Here is a 17,056-nt window from a genome sequence, read left to right as displayed (position 1 = left end):
AAATACTGAAATTTCTGTCCCAGAGGAATTATACAATTTATACATCCCAATATGTTTTGATTTTCTGATAGAAAAATCAATGATTGAAAATTTTTGGAAAAATGTAAATAATTGTGTACTTGACTTCCACTATACACAAATACTGAAATTTCTGTCCCAGAAGAATATACAATTTACATGTTTTAGATTTCTGATGAAAATCAATGATTGAAAATTTTTGGAAAAGTTTAAGTAATCCTGTGCTTGACTTCTATACGATGTACTTTACACAAATACTGACATTTAAGGCAAAATTACAATAAATAGGTCTAGCCTACTTGCTGTCTGATTTTAATAGTTCATCCAGGGCTCCCAAAATAGGTCAGATCATGTCTGTGACCCCCCTCATAGATAAAGCAGACAACTGCTGAGATAATGGAGATGTTAGAAGTGTTTGCTTGTGGTTGCTAAGCTGTTGTTTATTTGGATGCCCTGTCCAGGTCAGGACAGTTGGGCTGTAATTCTCCCTAGGGGGGGGGGGGGGTATGACAATATGGGGAGTGGCTGAGAGACTGTGTTGATGTAGCTAAGTAAACAAGACAGTGATTAGGGATGGGTGGGAGGAGACCAATGGTATCACTGGGGAGGAGAAGTGTCCTGTAGGTCATTAACCTGTTTGGTCACAGGGCAGTTGGAGGTCTTTAACACTGAAGTAGCCCTTTGGCACCCAATTCCCTATTGTTTACAGGGTTAAACGGTTCAAACATTGTAACAGGCAACATATTAGCGTAAGGACCGCCCGGGGGTCACGTGGTGGGAGCACGTGACACGGGCGCGTCCTGGCGTCAGCCTGACCACGCCCCGTCGCGCTCGCGTAGCCCCGCCTTCCGGAAAGCTTATAAAGATCGGTGTAGGACGTCTGTAAGTAGCATTAGAGCCGAGATCATCCCGCTGTCGTCTTGTATCACCCCGGTTAGAGTAGTACCATTCGTCGTCCATCCACTTCTGTTCAGGTAATTGTACTCTTCTTAGTAACTTCCATATTCCGTTAGTCCCTTGTATTCTTTGTATGTATGATCGACAGCAGTACCTTGAATAAAATATCACATCAAACTGTAAACTGAACCCGAGTCTTGGTAATCTTTGGTGAGAGCATCGTGTGGTGAGAGCACATAGTTTAGTTATATACACGTCTTAGTGTGGTGAGAGCACATCGTAAAGTAGACCAGATCCAGACCAGACACCTGTTCCTGACTCGGCACCTGTTCCTGACCCGGCACCTGTTCCTGACCCGACACCTGTTCCTGACCCGGCACCTGTTCCTGACCCGACACCTGGTCCAGACCCGACACCTGGTCCAGACCCGACACCCGTTCCTGACCCGGCACCTGTTCCTGACCCGACACCTGTTCCTGACCCGATACTTGGTCCACCGTCTTCTCGCACACCTGCGACGACGACGTCAACCGTCCCGAAGTCACCGTTGCCTCAGCGACCCAGCCGACGTCGTCGACCGCCACAACATCTGAACAATTACATCTCTTTCATGAACAATGATTCTAGTAGTGACAGTGATACAGACCATGTCCACCCCAATGTATGCCGTGTCACAAGTAACATGGGCGTGGGGTTGTCTAGTCAGTGCCATCCCTCGGATAGGTCGTGTCCCGGGGGGGAACCGTGCAATGTAGGTCCTTCTGCCCCTCCCTTGCAACCCGTAACTAACGACTCCCCGCCAAACAGTTGGAGTCCGGTAGTCCACCTTATGACAACCTTAGTTCGGGCCTTTGCTGGCCTAGGGAAACCGACAAAGATTAAAACAGTCTAAAGGAGAGGAAACGTTTTTCATCCGTACTTGAGGTCCCTCGTACACGTGGTAGGCCGGTTAGGGCGCCCCCACCTCTAGTGAATTACGTCACACTTAATAGAAACGGGAAGTGCTTCGCCGGTGAGTTCCTCGCGGATGAGTTGCGGGAGACCAGCACTCTCTCCGTCAGGGCCACTAATGTTGCGTTAGGAAGCCCCACAGCAGGGTATTATCGCTCCATCAAGCACAATCGAATTCCCCCTACCATGACGTGCACCGCAGCTCCGCTGCCAGTCTCTGTTCTGGGGTGCCCTTCCTCCTATCACATTCGTACGATGGGACTTCCGTACTTACGTACCAACGGTTTGTTAAAAACATCATTTCTTCGACTTGGTTACAGTTAATATGTCTTCGATTTTGTTATTGTTAAATATGTTCTGGCAGTTTGAGCCTTCCAGTTGTCATTCGGTGGTCTCCTAAAAAGTGATTCCACGAAGGCCGGACTCGTAGTTCTATTAGGGTCAAATAACAAGGAGTTTAAGGTAGTGGGACCGCCTCGTTCTCTTCTCCGTTGGGGCCCGTTTCCCTTCCGAACGTGTTGGCACTTTCTAGTCCCCTCCTCGTCCTGCAATGTAGGACCCGCTACAAAACATAGCGGACTCCCGAGCAAAAACGCTCTATACCGGATCGACCGGGTTTGACATGGTCTGTTCTGTTGTTAGAATCTTTGATGTTGTACTTGGAACCTGCAGTGTTCACTTGAAATTATGTACTGTGTTTTGATTGGTGACGTTTTGGAACTTGATTGTGCGGTATTTGGTCAGTGATTATTGTGACCTTGATTATGCTTGGTATTGTTTTACGATTATTGTGGTGTCTTTTTCTAATGGGTCTCTATTTTGACTATGTTTATTGTATCCGGTTAGCTAATGATGTAACGTTATGTCATTGTCGGAATATTCTATTTTAGGCTATGTTTCGTTAGTTTTTATGTATTGTGTTGATTGTAGGATGTATCATCCAGTGGGTCGTTTGATTGTAACATTAACAAATTGGCATGCCATACCAAATTTCCTCTGTAATATTTTTTTTTTTCTGTTTGTTTATCTCGTAATTGCCAATATGGTGCCGTTCCCCTATTTGAGAGTTGTTAAAACGTTAAATTATCTTCCGATGTTCCCATCGTTCTGTTGTTAGGTTTTGAAGGGTTAGTTTATAATACATATTCATTAGATAGTTTTCTAAATGATAAGTTAAATGATGCGGGAGCATCATTAGCGTGCCGGGGGGATGGTGTAACAGGCAACATATTAGCGTAAGGACCGCCCGGGGGTCACGTGGTGGGAGCACGTGACACGGGCGCGTCCTGGCGTCAGCCTGACCACGCCCCGTCGCGCTCGCGTAGCCCCGCCTTCCGGAAAGCTTATAAAGATCGGTGTAGGACGTCTGTAAGTAGCATTAGAGCCGAGATCATCCCGCTGTCGTCTTGTATCACCCCGGTTAGAGTAGTACCATTCGTCGTCCATCCACTTCTGTTCAGGTAATTGTACTCTTCTTAGTAACTTCCATATTCCGTTAGTCCCTTGTATTCTTTGTATGTATGATCGACAGCAGTACCTTGAATAAAATATCACATCAAACTGTAAACTGAACCCGAGTCTTGGTAATCTTTGGTGAGAGCATCGTGTGGTGAGAGCACATAGTTTAGTTATATACACGTCTTAGTGTGGTGAGAGCACATCGTAAAGTAGACCAGATCCTACCCAAAAGACCATCTTGTCACAACATGAATCAATTTATGTTACTGTATTAGAAAAAAAATTACCAATTGATTAAGCTTGAGTTTATAAGGTTTTTTTCATTGTACAATGAAGATTGCCATTTTCTTGTACTATTGTAGTACATAAGCCAATGTATCTCCAGCGCTTTTCTCAAAAGAAATCATATTATTTTTGCCACATACAGTTGATGTTAACTTTGTCTCCTATGCATTATCATGTAAGCCGTGTTTCATATAGATTGAATCACTCAGATAAAATAGCGTAGTGTTTAGTCTTTGGTTATATAGAACTCTTTGGCATTATCAAGAACTTGCCATACATTGTACCCATTACAATTGTTGTGCGATAAGTTTTATTTGATCTTTTTTTTGTATTCCTGGAAGAATCCTTACGGTGGCTGTCTAGTTGTGAAAACGTGATTGTTTGCAAAACGTGTACACTACATGTGCAGTGCTTCCGTCACCCTAGCCATTTCAGTTTGTTTTAAGTTATTGATTGATTGATATATGGAATGTCTGGACACCACTTTTCTCACATTACAAACTTCTCCCATTGTCTAAAGCCTATATTTAGATGTACAGTACATGTAGAGATTGGATTTCATCCAGATGAATTTGGGAAGAAAATCTCCATTCATTTGCTACCTTTGCAGAAAACTTAAGACGTTGTCCATGAGTAGACAGTTCTTATGAGAGGTTGGTGAACTCCAATAGGTAATTATGTAAAAGTGGCAGTGTTTGGCAGTACTGTCTGGCGAAACTAGGTCACCTGGCAAGCAGCACGTGTAACGTCTGATTCTCTTGGGTTCCTGCCATGTGCGGCCTGGTTCCGACCATCGCCTGACCTGATTGGTTGTCAGGCATGTCTCGCTCCCGTAAGCCAGACCTCAGCTGGCGTCTGGCGACTAAGGACGATCAGGGGGATCTCTCAGCGCGCTCCGAGACAATACAATGTTGTCCGCTTATGAGAACTTGGACTTCTTCAACCACAAACTGAAGAAGGGTGAGGAAAATGGTTAGCTAAATAGTCGTCTTGTACAAAACTTTGTAATTAAGAAATTCTACCATAGCTTATTTCTTTACAGCGTGGTAATTGGTTAACGTTGCAAGTTCATATTTATATTTCTTTTTTTACAAATTAGATAAAGCTTAAAGGTTCCTATAGATCTACTCGTCTGTATTTCTTTTTAAATGTCTTCTGGATACCTTTAGTTTTACTATTGTATGATTATGTATAATTGATAAACATTGACCGCTGCAGGTTGCTTCATTGGTGGTTTCTTATATATTACAAATAAGTAACTAAAGACATGTTTACTGGTGTTTCTTTAAATGTTTTTGAGACTTGTAGCTTTGATGTTGTATATGTGATGTTTCCTTATCAATATGTGTTGATATCTTTATTCATATTCAAGTTTCCCTCAATATCATATGTTTTCTTGGAAAGTGAAAATGATTCCTTATTAGGGACAAGGCAAACTTTCTGTATGTTTCCCCCTCCTCTGAATATTCAAGTTAGACATTTCAAAATTGAATAGTCATTGAGGTGCAACTACGTGTATGAGTGCAACATTTCATTGAGAATTGTTACATATGGGAAATTGTTACATATGGAATAAGACAGAATGAAGTAACAATTCTTTAACATTTACGTTGGAGATTAAGTTTACTGGGAGTTGCTAAAATGTTGCACAAGAGGCAATATATTTTGTATCTTGTTACATGGCTTTATTTAACCAGTCATCCTTAGTTGTTTTGTTTGTGCTTAAATTAACAGCCATGTGAAACCATCATTGACTAAGGTTGTTTTAGTAGCCACAGCAGGGGTTAATAACCTCAGTCTCTATTTTTAACGGGACTCCACAATGTGTCCATTTCAGTTGACCTTGTGGGATGAAATTTGAGTCTGTACTTTGCGGACATTGAACCTTACACCCTTGTTCAAATAGGGGAAGACTTAACAGCAAACAAGCTGCAAAAGTGATGGTTAAGCCATTTTCTTGATTTAAAGATAATACAAATTTAAACACATTGAACCACCATACTATTACCTAGTTTCCAGAGGGTATGGTGTACGTATCTGTCAGTTCTTCCTACATGAGGATGTTGTGTCGCGTGTTTATGGTGATCGCAAATAGGTCGCTGACCGCGAGTGGCCTGGCGGAAAACAAACACGGAGGTTTGTGAGGACACCTGAAAACCGTGGCTATTGTTTGTCGGGCGCCCCTCCCACTTAAGCCCCTTTCCCAGGATTGCTTTACTTACTGCATTGAAACAGGTAAGAAAGAGAGACGGGCACAGTTTTCTTGTAACAAATTGTAATCTCCAAGCAGATGTAGGTAGGATTTCAGTTTCAGTGTGTTATGTGTGTTTTTGTTGTATTCATCCCGTCTTTTTCGTGGTGTACATTTAAAATAATTCTTTGCCTATCCCTAGAGATTAAATTGTTTTTTTTTAGGAGATACACGTAGCTTTGAAAAAGTTGCCTATGGCATAGCCTTCCTCTCATATGGGGGTACCATCTACACTCTACGCTAAATTAAGGAAGGCAGCAGCTATGTATTACGTTAAGTCTGCAGGCTGCTTTTGTGGCCTAGCTACCAATTACGTGGAATTAAAACTTCTGATTGCACTCTACAGAAAAGGGCAAAAGGAAAAGGAAAGGAATCTCGAACCAGTTTAGCTCAAATGAACTCAATGAACAGATGAGCTACTCTTCCACTGGTCGTGACAGAGGAGACAGACGCTATGTACAGTATTTACAGGTTCAGTGTACGGGGAAATTCCCCTAGCTCTTTTCGACAAGCACAATGAACAGTGGACCACGGCTTAACGTCCCGTCCTAAGGACTGCGATCTTTAACGGTAGCGTGCATGTCGGGTGAGCGACACAGCCGGGATCGAACCCGGGGCTTCTAGTTCCAGAGGCAAGATCGCTAACCACTGGACTACGCACGCTACACTTACGCATGCAGGCCCACTCATATTGTATCACTTGTGCTTACGGATGCAATTAGATTGTAGTGTTTGCTATACTAGTGTCTAATGTGGTCTGTAACAGGTGTGGTTTCTGTGGTTGGGGTTTCCTTGGCATGCAGATACACAACCAACCACATGACGACTCAAGCTCCCAGATGATATACCGGCTATCATCCCAAATAAGAAATAAAGTTTGCTATGTGCAAATTAAATTTTGGGATATGATTTTTACAAATAATATATTTATGGAAATGATGAGCTTTAAGTTTATCGTGGTTGGATAGTGGAAACAGGTAACAAACGTAACCAGGATGGCTTTGTCACTGTCTTTTCACCATGTACTGTAAATCCATTTACTTTTGCAGTGGTTTTATTCCGCAGTTAGAGGAAAAATGAGGCTTTTGCTATGTTACAGATTCGTGGTTGAAACAATTCGGTAGTTCAGTAGTAACACAAGAAAAATGTATTAGCAGTACCATGAGTGACCACCATGAAAGTTGCGAAATTAAAACCACCGCTGGGATCAATGACCTCCCACTGACTAGAGGTCGCTAACCCCAACCTGCCAGGGGAGTAAACAAGACCTGACAAAGGCATGCTGGGGAAATAGAAGAAGAGCTGCAGCGATTAGATATGGATCTTGACATTTATAGAAGACATTGTAGTTCTACTGGTGTTACTGACGCGTACTGACGTGTACTGAGTGTCAAATTGATTCGTTTGCCAGTATGTTACAGACTTGGCATTGTTGATAAGTTATTTGTGAAGCTTAATTGTTCGCTTTGATTCTACATAGCATGTTATTTGTTGTCCAGAATTTGTTATTGACAAATTGTTTGTATCATATAAAGTCGGATGCTAGATTGCCCCAAAGTCAGAATGGGGAGCCCGGTTGTAACAGTGTTAGCTACTCTCCCAGCAGAGGTTGGTGGAGAAGATTGTGACCTTTTTATCACATGCCTCATTTTCTGTCCACATACATTTAATTACATGTTCTTTAGAAACAAGAACTTAATGCTGAAGAACTGGATGTTGATACTCTAAGATAGAGTTTTGAGTCCAAAACGTATTGGGTTGACATAAAACCTCCTTTCGTAAACAGTGATGATGTCCAGTCTAATCTACGCGGGTCTGTATGGGGGGGTTCCGTCAATGTTTTACATGCTCCCTACATATTACGCTAAAATCAAGGAAGGCAATTACGCAAAATTCAGTAGCCTCGCTACAAATTACGTGACTAAGACGGCTTTCCCTATGAACTGCAGGAAATAAAAATAGTCCGCCTACGCCTTACGGAAAAGAGAATGCAGCCCCTGATCCAGAGTTGATGTCATGTGCAACACTTGACGACTGGAGTTGGCAAAGTTGTGGGTGTGGTTGGCAGCGTTTCGTTGTGCGTGAGACATTTGGACTCAAGCGCTAGACTTGGCAGGGGATTTGACTTTGACATACGGCTTGAAGGTCTTTGTACTTGGGATAATGAATGGGTCTTGGAATTGAACACAATTGTTCAATAAAGGTTGTTACTTACGATGCTGCCTTTTTGTCTTCCTACCTTCACCTTTTAATTTACAGATAGCTCTACATCAGACTGTACTTTTTGCCTACTCAATCCAACAGCAATGGCAAGGCCGTACCCTGTTGGGGGGTCTAGTATAAGATGGATTGCAGATTACTCAAGTTGTAGTAGTGCCAGAAAACTGTCATGTCCAAGGGCAGACATATGTGAATTGTGTTTTGTTGGTCCTTGAAGTAAAATTAACAGTTTTGAGGACAAGTAGATCTAAATTGGCCATGAGGACAAATAGTGGGGTATCAAGTGTGGTGTTTGGGAAGTTGAAAAAGAGTTTGCAGATGAGTGAATGAATAAATGAATGAAAGGTATTCTTAGTTCTTTCTTTGTTAAAGTTACCAACCAAAGGAATCTGCAAAAAATATGGTCTAATGCTTCTCCACGAGTTCCAAAGAGAACTCCATTTCTTCTCTACGCATAGATACAAACACGGGATGTGTGGATAGTCGCGACACCCACACCCACATGTATATAATAACTCATCCTGCCATCCTTACTTGTGTAACATGTATACCATGCCCTGAGATGAGGCCAGGAGATTTGGGATTGTATATGCAATTTCTCAGTAAAGGGTAGGCATACTATTTTAGATTTAACATGTCGTAGCGATGTCCCATATTTCATAGTGATGTGGCAAAAGTTTCACGCTGCCCTTTCCTGAACGTAGAATACATGTAATTCCTAGGTGGGCGTCCTGAATTTACCACAAAGAGTTGTTTGGATCCCCCATGCAGGCCCCCAGAATTGGCTGGACAGTGGTCATACTGGGGCCAGAGTCTGTCACGCTAGTCAGTTGCGGTCCCCCGAAAGTGCGAAATGGAACGAAATGGAACACAAAGGAAGAGTGTTGGATCTCTTTGCACGCGGCGCTCCCATTTTCAGGGAAGAATTTAGCCACACAAACGCAGCAAAAACGTTGTATTTACTATTATCAAACAGATTCAAGAAATAAAACATGTTATAGTTTGTATTTGCTTCCTGTTCCGGTCTACTGTGAATGTTACAACGTTCGTTATATTTCACTATCTACTGGTATTTCATTTCATAATGTTACATATGTTTTAGTTTGTTCCATTTCGTTCCTTTTCGTTCCATTTCGTTCCATTTTGTTCCATTTCGTTCCATTTCGCACTTTTGGGGGACCCGTCAGCTGTGTGTCCTGGGCAACTGGTCAGTCAGGTCACTGACCATTACACTGCCAAGCAACAGGGGGCTGTACATAGCTACAGAGTGATTTATATAACACTAACCGCCATCATTGATCAGCGTCTTTTGTAAGGTGTTTGGTACACAAATCAAACACCATCAAGCAAGGTAAAAAGGAGAGCTTTATCACATGCAAACAAAAACACATTTCTGAAAGAAAACTACCGAGGGTACAAAAAACGCAGAAGGCTGAATTTATACCACTGTAATATGTTCCCCTGCATCCTGTGTCACTTAGACATAAGGTGTTATGATCATAGTTTAATCTCACCTAATCTGCAGAGATTTAACAGGTGTTTGTAATAAGTAGGTATTATCCTTTTCCTGGAAAAGCATCAAGTATAGGGTCGTTGATCAAAGGGCTCTTGACCTCTTATGTTCCAGGCTTCATCCATTTACCTTTAAAAAGTCTACAGCTCAGTTTTCAAATCCAGGTTACTTTAACCATTCAGGGTTCATAATTGGCAATTATCTATTCATGAAATGAGAGATTCTCAGGGATAGCATGGATACTGTACCCAGTTGCCGGAGGGTGGATTTTGCCATGCATACATACAGTACATGTACTTTGTTTCAGAAGTCTGGTGCTAGCGGAAAGTTCATTCACCTTTCCCTGAAAAATCATGTAACTTTGGAATATTCTGGAAAGTTTTAAGTTTAACTTTAAGAATATCTGCTCTACTTGACAGCATTTCATGATTGATTTTAAACAATTTTTGAATCACCAAAAGCTTACTGTTCTTTGAATTGTATCTTGTGTACAAATGTATGATCGGAATGGAAATGTTTTTGGAGCCATACCGTAACTTGGGGTAAGATAGAAGCTGTTTTGAGTTTAGATAAGAAAGTGTTTGCAGCTGTTTATTGTGAAAGACTCCCTCTGGATTTGGCTGTGGAAAGTTCCATATTTAGCTTGGACTTGTGACAAGTGGCGAGATGTACACCATTGTCATTCCCTAGCTGCATGCTTGCATGGTGTTTTTAGCCTGGTTTGGATCAAAGTGTTTCTTCAAACAATTGGTTCCTCCTAATGCAAGTCACCAAAGTAGTTGAGATAACAGCTCATGCCTTAACGTACCAGAGTTATCAACCAAGGATTGATGTCGTTGTCATTGAGTACAGTAGGAGCATCCTCGCTGAATAGCTGTAAAGAATGGTACGGTTGCAGTCAGATGTGCAAAGACTAGGTGTGACAGGCCGTTCAGTGATATATAACCAGCTGCTGCTGCACCGCGTGCCTGCAAAGCTGGTGTGGTACGCCAAATGGCGGTTATACCGGCTATATATAGATACAGATAAATTACAGTCAAACCTGCCAAAGAAGATCACTCAGAAATGAGACTGAGAAAATCTATGTGGACTATACACATGTAGATAGGTCTTGTGTCAATCAACAAAAAATATCTACGGGATCACCAATAACAGTTCACATTGGTCAGGTGGTCCTCATGTACAGGTGGTCACTTGCGCAGGTTTGACTGTACAATGTGCACTAGTTTTCTATCAATGTGTACAACACATGATCCAAGGCTATCATTACTGCTGTATAGTAACATGTATATCCTGTTTGTAAAGGATGTATCCCCAGACATGGGCCATGATATAAATCAATAGAATGGTAAGTGAAGAACTTACAATAAAAAACAAAAACAAAAGGTTAGCAATTCATTCATACATGTACATGATTATAGGGCAGTGGAAAGATAATATTGACCACTAGACACCCGGGCGTCTGTCGGACTGACCGCTATATGGTTTAAACTGTCCAAATAGAGTTTGTATTGATTAAGGGTGGACACTGGCTAGCATGTCCCTGTGGCACAAGTGGTAACACAACCCCGCTGCTTGACCACACGGATCAAATCCTGTGAATCCTGTGAATTCGTGGTCCAGAGTTCAATCCTAGGGTCAGCCCCACCTCGGACATGTTGTAAGGGATTGCATTCATAATTTGGTATGGTGATGTAAAGCCGGCGGCCTCGTGTATGAGGGAGCTTCAAGCGGCAAGCCTCTGCATGTAAAAGAACCCAACAAAGCTATCAAGAAGAGTAGGGGTGACCCGGTGTGCTTGGCTAAAAATTCGAGCTGTAGCAAAGCCGCATTGCACTACCACAAGCTAACGAAAAAGCATCATGCTTTATGGTCTCATTCATGAGTTTTTTCGCCCCATAGGCTTACATGCTATGTGTTTTATATGGGCATGTTTGTCAGTTTGACCCTTGAGATCAGTTGGGCTGACTAAAAGGAAATTTCCGACCAATATAAACACACGTTCAAGCAGCCGTTCATTTTTGGGGCAACAGACTGCTTGAGGGTACCCACTCGGAGTAATACAGGAATGAGACCTTATCCTCAGTCTGAGGTTCCACCGCTCACCACTAGCTAGCCAAACAAACATGTCCAGTACTGTGGCCTCTTTGAGGTTGACCAGGGAGACCTGTGTGCTGGTGGGGTCACTCCTCTGGCCTGTCTGACCCCTTTGTGGTGACCACTGATATGGGTCAAGCTGTCCAGTACAGTCATATCAGCTTGATCAGGCAGGTGTTGTCTAGAACATGAAATATGTCATCTCCAGCTGTTACTCATTATGATTACAGCATGATGAGACTCATGTTCTAACACACCATTGAATCGATTCAATGCGTCAATAAAACCATAAGATTTCTGTACAGGCCATTGTTATAGAGGGTCATTAGTTGTCCACACTCTTCCTCATTACGGTCTCGGCTACAGAAAGCTGATGGATTGAAGATGAGCGAGCGAAGTGGGCCAAGGACAACATGATTGGTTGTTTTGCCAATGCCAAATTAGGTCACCCCATGTGGCCATTAGCCAGTAGAGTCCTGATCTGGCTGTTAAATCCTTCAGAGGAGGCTGGCAGAAGGGATTAGGTCCAATTTGCACAGTGGCTTAGTGGGGAGGGGATGTCTGGACAAATCTGACAGGTGATTGACAGGCAGTGGGAGATGGGGGGAGATTTCAGGGTCATGTCAATTTGGCTGTTTGGAGATGGAATATTTTGGTTTTCGTTACAAAGTACCGCCTTTTTGCAGTCAAACTGGAAAAGCAAATTATATCATGCTGTTTGAAATTGCACTATAGCTGTTGGGACAAAAAATAGTGTCTCTCAAAGAAGATTATGTTCAGAAAGATATAAAATGGGCTTTCAGCCTTTCAGTCATGTTTCATTTAGCATAATTTGTACTTCCTTTTTTTTAGAGTTCGGACTTACGGGTCCAGTCGTAACATTGGGCAACTGTAGCATATTCTGTTATAACTATCTTACAAATATCATCTATAAGAAACACAAATGTCAGAAAATTTTGATATCACCGTGGGAAAAAGGTTTTAAAATGTCATCTTTTATTGTCTTTGTGAGTTGGTGTGTGGGTTGGAATGTCAGTATACAAAACAAGGCATTTGTATTTGACGTATAAGTTAACTTTGCCACCTATGTTTAAAATTGAATGCTGTACATGAACAAATGAACCAGCAAACAAGCAGGAAACTTTATGTCCCCATCGGAAAAGACGATGTATTAACTCTTTTCCAGTCATGTCCAGTTACCCGGGCGCTAACTCGGACCACTGACTCCACGTTATTTAAACCAGATGTGGCAGGAGTGCGCAGACCTATACACCACGCAGACATGACTTGTACAAAAAATCTTGTGCAAAGTATGCTCGAGGACTAACCCAAATATTTTCCTCAAACATTCATGCCTCCCCCTCCCCCACAAATGCCTTCTGAATATCTGTGTACTGTGTGATCCGGTCTTGATCTGCATTCAAACAAGCCGAAATAGGTCACTTTCGTGGAAAACCTTGTTGCTACCCAGGAGATCCATATTTAATCTTTAATATTCCAAATTCCCAAAGGTACCAGCCGAACTTAGATGTACTAGGTCAAAAGTTATGCCCCCAAGGTTAATCTTTCCAGGTCAATCAGCATATCTAATCCCTTTAGAGACTACAAAATAGGAAGATTAGCAAAGAGTGCTCTAGAAACGAAAAGCAATGATATTATCTGAGTTCTGAGTATTTGTTATTACTTCAGGTTATGTATGCTACTCCATCAGTCAAACGGCTGCCATGTTTCAACTCCTCACACCCACATTATGTATCTAGGACAAGGCCAAATAGCTTTACAGGTGAAGTCTTCTGATTGGTGCCAGTCCCAGACTGTGGCAGACAGGCTCAGCAATGATCACTGCAAATGGAAAAGGATCAGGCTCTAACTGTTGCCTCTTGTTTTCTGGATGGTTGGCATTAATCTCATGTGTGTTTTCTAGGTCGACACAGATGACAAGCAGTTTTTTGTCTGGGTGTTTTTGTGTTGAAAAGAATATTGGATGTTGTTGTATGATAATCTCTGGGTTGTCTGACATATACAATATGCTGATAGGTTTGCTTTCCTCGGTAAGAGGTTTCATTCGAAAGCTAGACAAGCATGAGTACTACATGAGTCTAATTCCTCTTAATGAAAAGAGGTTCATTTCTATCATACTTAGGAATTGATTTAGAAAACGTAAGATGAAACGTAACTAAGATGGAATTGATAAAATCTAGCAAATGACTGCCTAAAATGTAAAGCCACCAATGTTGCATCATTTTTATCCAGTTCATGTTTTTTTTTATCCAGAGGAGTTGATGGGGACTGAGGTATGATTTTGATTGGCCCAGTCTGCTGGGGAAGCAGCCAATCAGGCGCTAGTTGTGTGACCAGACTGGGCCATTGGTCCCGCCCACTTTTGCAGGGGCTTGTAATATTTCAGCTGGCAGATTGACAGAATGAGGACACGGGTAGGGCATTAACCTGCTGGGGAGGGTTTGTGGCCAAGGTTAGGGGCATACCATTATATCGCCCATAGGGGTGTGTGTGGTACCGTTCTTATTTAATACTAACACATCCCACTTCCTACATCATTGTTTTAAACTAAAAAAAGTCAGATAGTCCATATAGTCGTAATTCTATACCTCAAAGTTAAGACAGAATGTCATTTTGTAGAGGAGAGTATGAAATGCATTGAAAAGAACCAGATTGGAAGGCTAAGGCATTGTGTAAAAGATTGGTGAAAATTCCGAAGTGTTTTTCCTCATTCCTTCAGCATTTGGTAGGTGAGGTTGTTGTATTGATTGCATGGTAAGATCTTGTCACCTTCCAAAGCTGCCGGCAAACTCAGGTCCTGATGAGGACATCTCAGCCTCTTCAACCTGCCCACCCCTATTGGTGAAAAGTGGTATGTTCTGACCTATATTCAGTACCTTGGTTGAGCCTGACACATGATCAGGTTGGGGGGTTTTCAATGCTATTACTGTTCGTCTGGGGAGGTTGAACACTAGGCACGGCAAGGCGCTGAGGCAAGTGACCTGGATCCGGTAAAAAGGCGTCGCGTACGGACTCAGTAGCTGGTCTACCATGGACGCCATGAAGGAAAACCTCTCGTACTATCCGGAGGATACGAATTCCAGAAACGGTGTGTACAGGCCCGGAGCATTTCCATCGCTTTTTTTCTCCACCGATTTTAGTGTCTGTTTGGGTGAGTGAACATTTAGGTTGGGCGATCTCAGCCCTTTTCTGGATTTTTCCATTTCTTGTCCAGTCCCAATTTCGATGGCTCTACGGTTTGTGGATTTGTTTCTTTTTAGTGGTGATTTCAAACCAATCTGGTAGCAGCTTGTAGATATCCTGAATGTGTTGGGACATTTTTTGCCGGATCTGTTCTTGTCATTTGACCCGCAGTTGACATTTTAGGCTGGCAACATTGAATTGATGTATGCTAATGCGCTTGTGGTCTGTTGCATTGGAAAGGGGCTAGTATTTTTTTCTCTGTCATGGATGCGTTCGCTGTGGCCCTGCGTCAAACCGCAGGGCCGGGATTTGTGCCCTTTGTTCTTGTTTGTTTGCGTGGCGTGGCTACTTTTCAGGTTGTTGTTCTGGTGTGGGGGATTTGTTCAGGACTAGACAGGCTGCTGACCTGGTCTGAGGTCAATGACCCGCCCCTGTCTGGCAGGGGGAGTGCCGATTGGTTCCCAGGGAGAGGCTGTGATTGGCTGTGTCACCCAGCTGTGACCTTATCAGAACAGGTTTTTCTCCTCTCTAAAGGACAGACAAACATTGCTGCGTTGTCACCTTTTCAGAACACGCCCCCATAAACAAAATGTTTAGTTTGTTTATTTACAAACTGAACCCGCAGAAAATAAGCCTGTTTTTTCCTGCTGATAAACAATTAGAAACAATTGATCATCTTTATCTGCACCAGTGCCATTAGTAGTTTTATATGAAGCAGTCTGGCTGTTTTCCAGGGTGATGTTCCATGGAACCTTCTAGACCAAAGGTCTAGCTCAACAGATAAATCATGTTTTAGTCTTTGTTCTTATCTGAAAGCTGTAGGCAATGAGGGTATCATGTTAAAGAATCATATAAGGATTTTTGTGTTGCTGTTCTATGTGCATGTATTTAGAATATTATAACCAACTAGTGAAATTGCTATTTTTGCCAAGATTTAAAAGAATAGATTAAGATACCATTTGTTTTCACTTTTCACCAATGTTGTTTAGATGGGATAGGACAGATACTGCAGGGCATAGGTCAGTGTTGCCATGGCAACAGTGGCAGAATATTTGACAGGCCAGACAGAATGCTAGAGGTGAAATGATCAGTACAGGTTAGGTCAAACGTGACCAGTTCAGGCGTAAGGTATAGATCCAACATGAGCTGGCAAACACATGGGGTAAAACCATAAATTGACCTTTATATAATGGTAAAGGACGAAGCTATTTCTCCTGTAAGTATGCTGGGAAGGACGCAGGTTTATGGCGTAGATACATGGCCGACACGTTTGTTGTGTAACACGGTTAAGGTCGCTGCTAAGGTCGTATGTTTCAAGGATACGGGTAGAACATATGTTCTTAAGTTTAGATTTTAAGTAGCATTTTGAAGTTGTGCATTAGTGTTAAGCAGTGTCTGTGCATATAGATTTAAGTAGTACCAAGGAGGTTATTTTAACTTGGTATTACAGATTCAATCTAAACTTTCAAAGCGTAGCTGTAGTTTTTAAAGTTTCAAACGTTTAATACAACATACGGGTGTGTTAGGGACTGTGAAAGAGGGACAGGAATTTTCAGGAGTTGCTGTGTAAACAATTTTATACCAGTGTCTAGGAACGCCATGGTGCCCACAGTACAGTCCAGCTGGCTGCCTGTGTGGCTTGTGTATCCCCACATTTTAGACATGTTTACCCCCTCCCCCCCCCTGCAGCACCCCCACCCCCCCACTCCTGAATTTTTGTGTGACGAATGACGTGATTTGTTTCTCTGCCTCCCCCTTTAGTGACCTCAAGCGATTACCATAACTCGATCATGGACGATAACGACTTGGACAAAAAAGGTCAGTCTATGGTAACGCTTCACTTTGTTGAAGCGTTTGGTTGTCAAGTCTCTCTACTGAACAAAGGCGCTGTCGTTCCCATGTTGACTTGTTGTTCACTTTTTTTTTACCTCCATCATATAAAAAAGGTATTGGAAACATTTTGTAGTTCTCTGAAGAAGACATTCATATTTGATGCTGTAAAAAGTCGAGAGAAACATCCAAAGATGATGCAAAAAAAATCTTAGAGATTGCAAAATTAAATGGTAGGGAATTCATCCCTAGCTGTGGCCTGTGGGCGAGGTCACATTTATGGTGGTAACCTCTCTCAGGTCATTTGCCCTTGTGTGCAACTCAAGGACGCC

The 17,056-nt window shown here is 42.3% G+C and overlaps 1 protein-coding gene across 6 annotated transcripts in view; it reads left to right on the top strand.

Moving 5' to 3' along the window:
• The window catches only part of LOC136449248 (thyroid hormone receptor beta-like), an 83,084-nt gene that overhangs the window by 57,402 nt on the left and 8,626 nt on the right, over window positions 1-17,056 (top strand). The window contains exons 1-2 of one of the 6 annotated variants that reach the window (XM_066449189.1): window positions 4,431-4,569; window positions 16,656-16,712. The exons of 1 other annotated variant lie outside the window; for it this stretch is intronic. In XM_066449189.1, coding sequence (XP_066305286.1) covers window positions 4,518-4,569; window positions 16,656-16,712 — 109 coding nt within the window. In that variant the 5' untranslated portion in view covers window positions 4,431-4,517. Of the gene's footprint in view, window positions 1-4,430; window positions 4,570-5,655; window positions 5,845-14,107; window positions 14,800-16,655; window positions 16,713-17,056 lie in introns of those variants that run through there. 4 more of the 6 variants (XM_066449193.1, XM_066449188.1, XM_066449190.1 and 1 more) reach the window with 4 other exon arrangements.

Source organism: Branchiostoma lanceolatum, chromosome 15, assembly GCF_035083965.1.
Source record: "Branchiostoma lanceolatum isolate klBraLanc5 chromosome 15, klBraLanc5.hap2, whole genome shotgun sequence".
Taxonomy (NCBI): domain Eukaryota; kingdom Metazoa; phylum Chordata; class Leptocardii; order Amphioxiformes; family Branchiostomatidae; genus Branchiostoma; species Branchiostoma lanceolatum.
The sequence above is the reverse complement of the archived record's forward strand: the minus strand, read 5'-3'. Positions and strand labels throughout refer to the sequence as shown.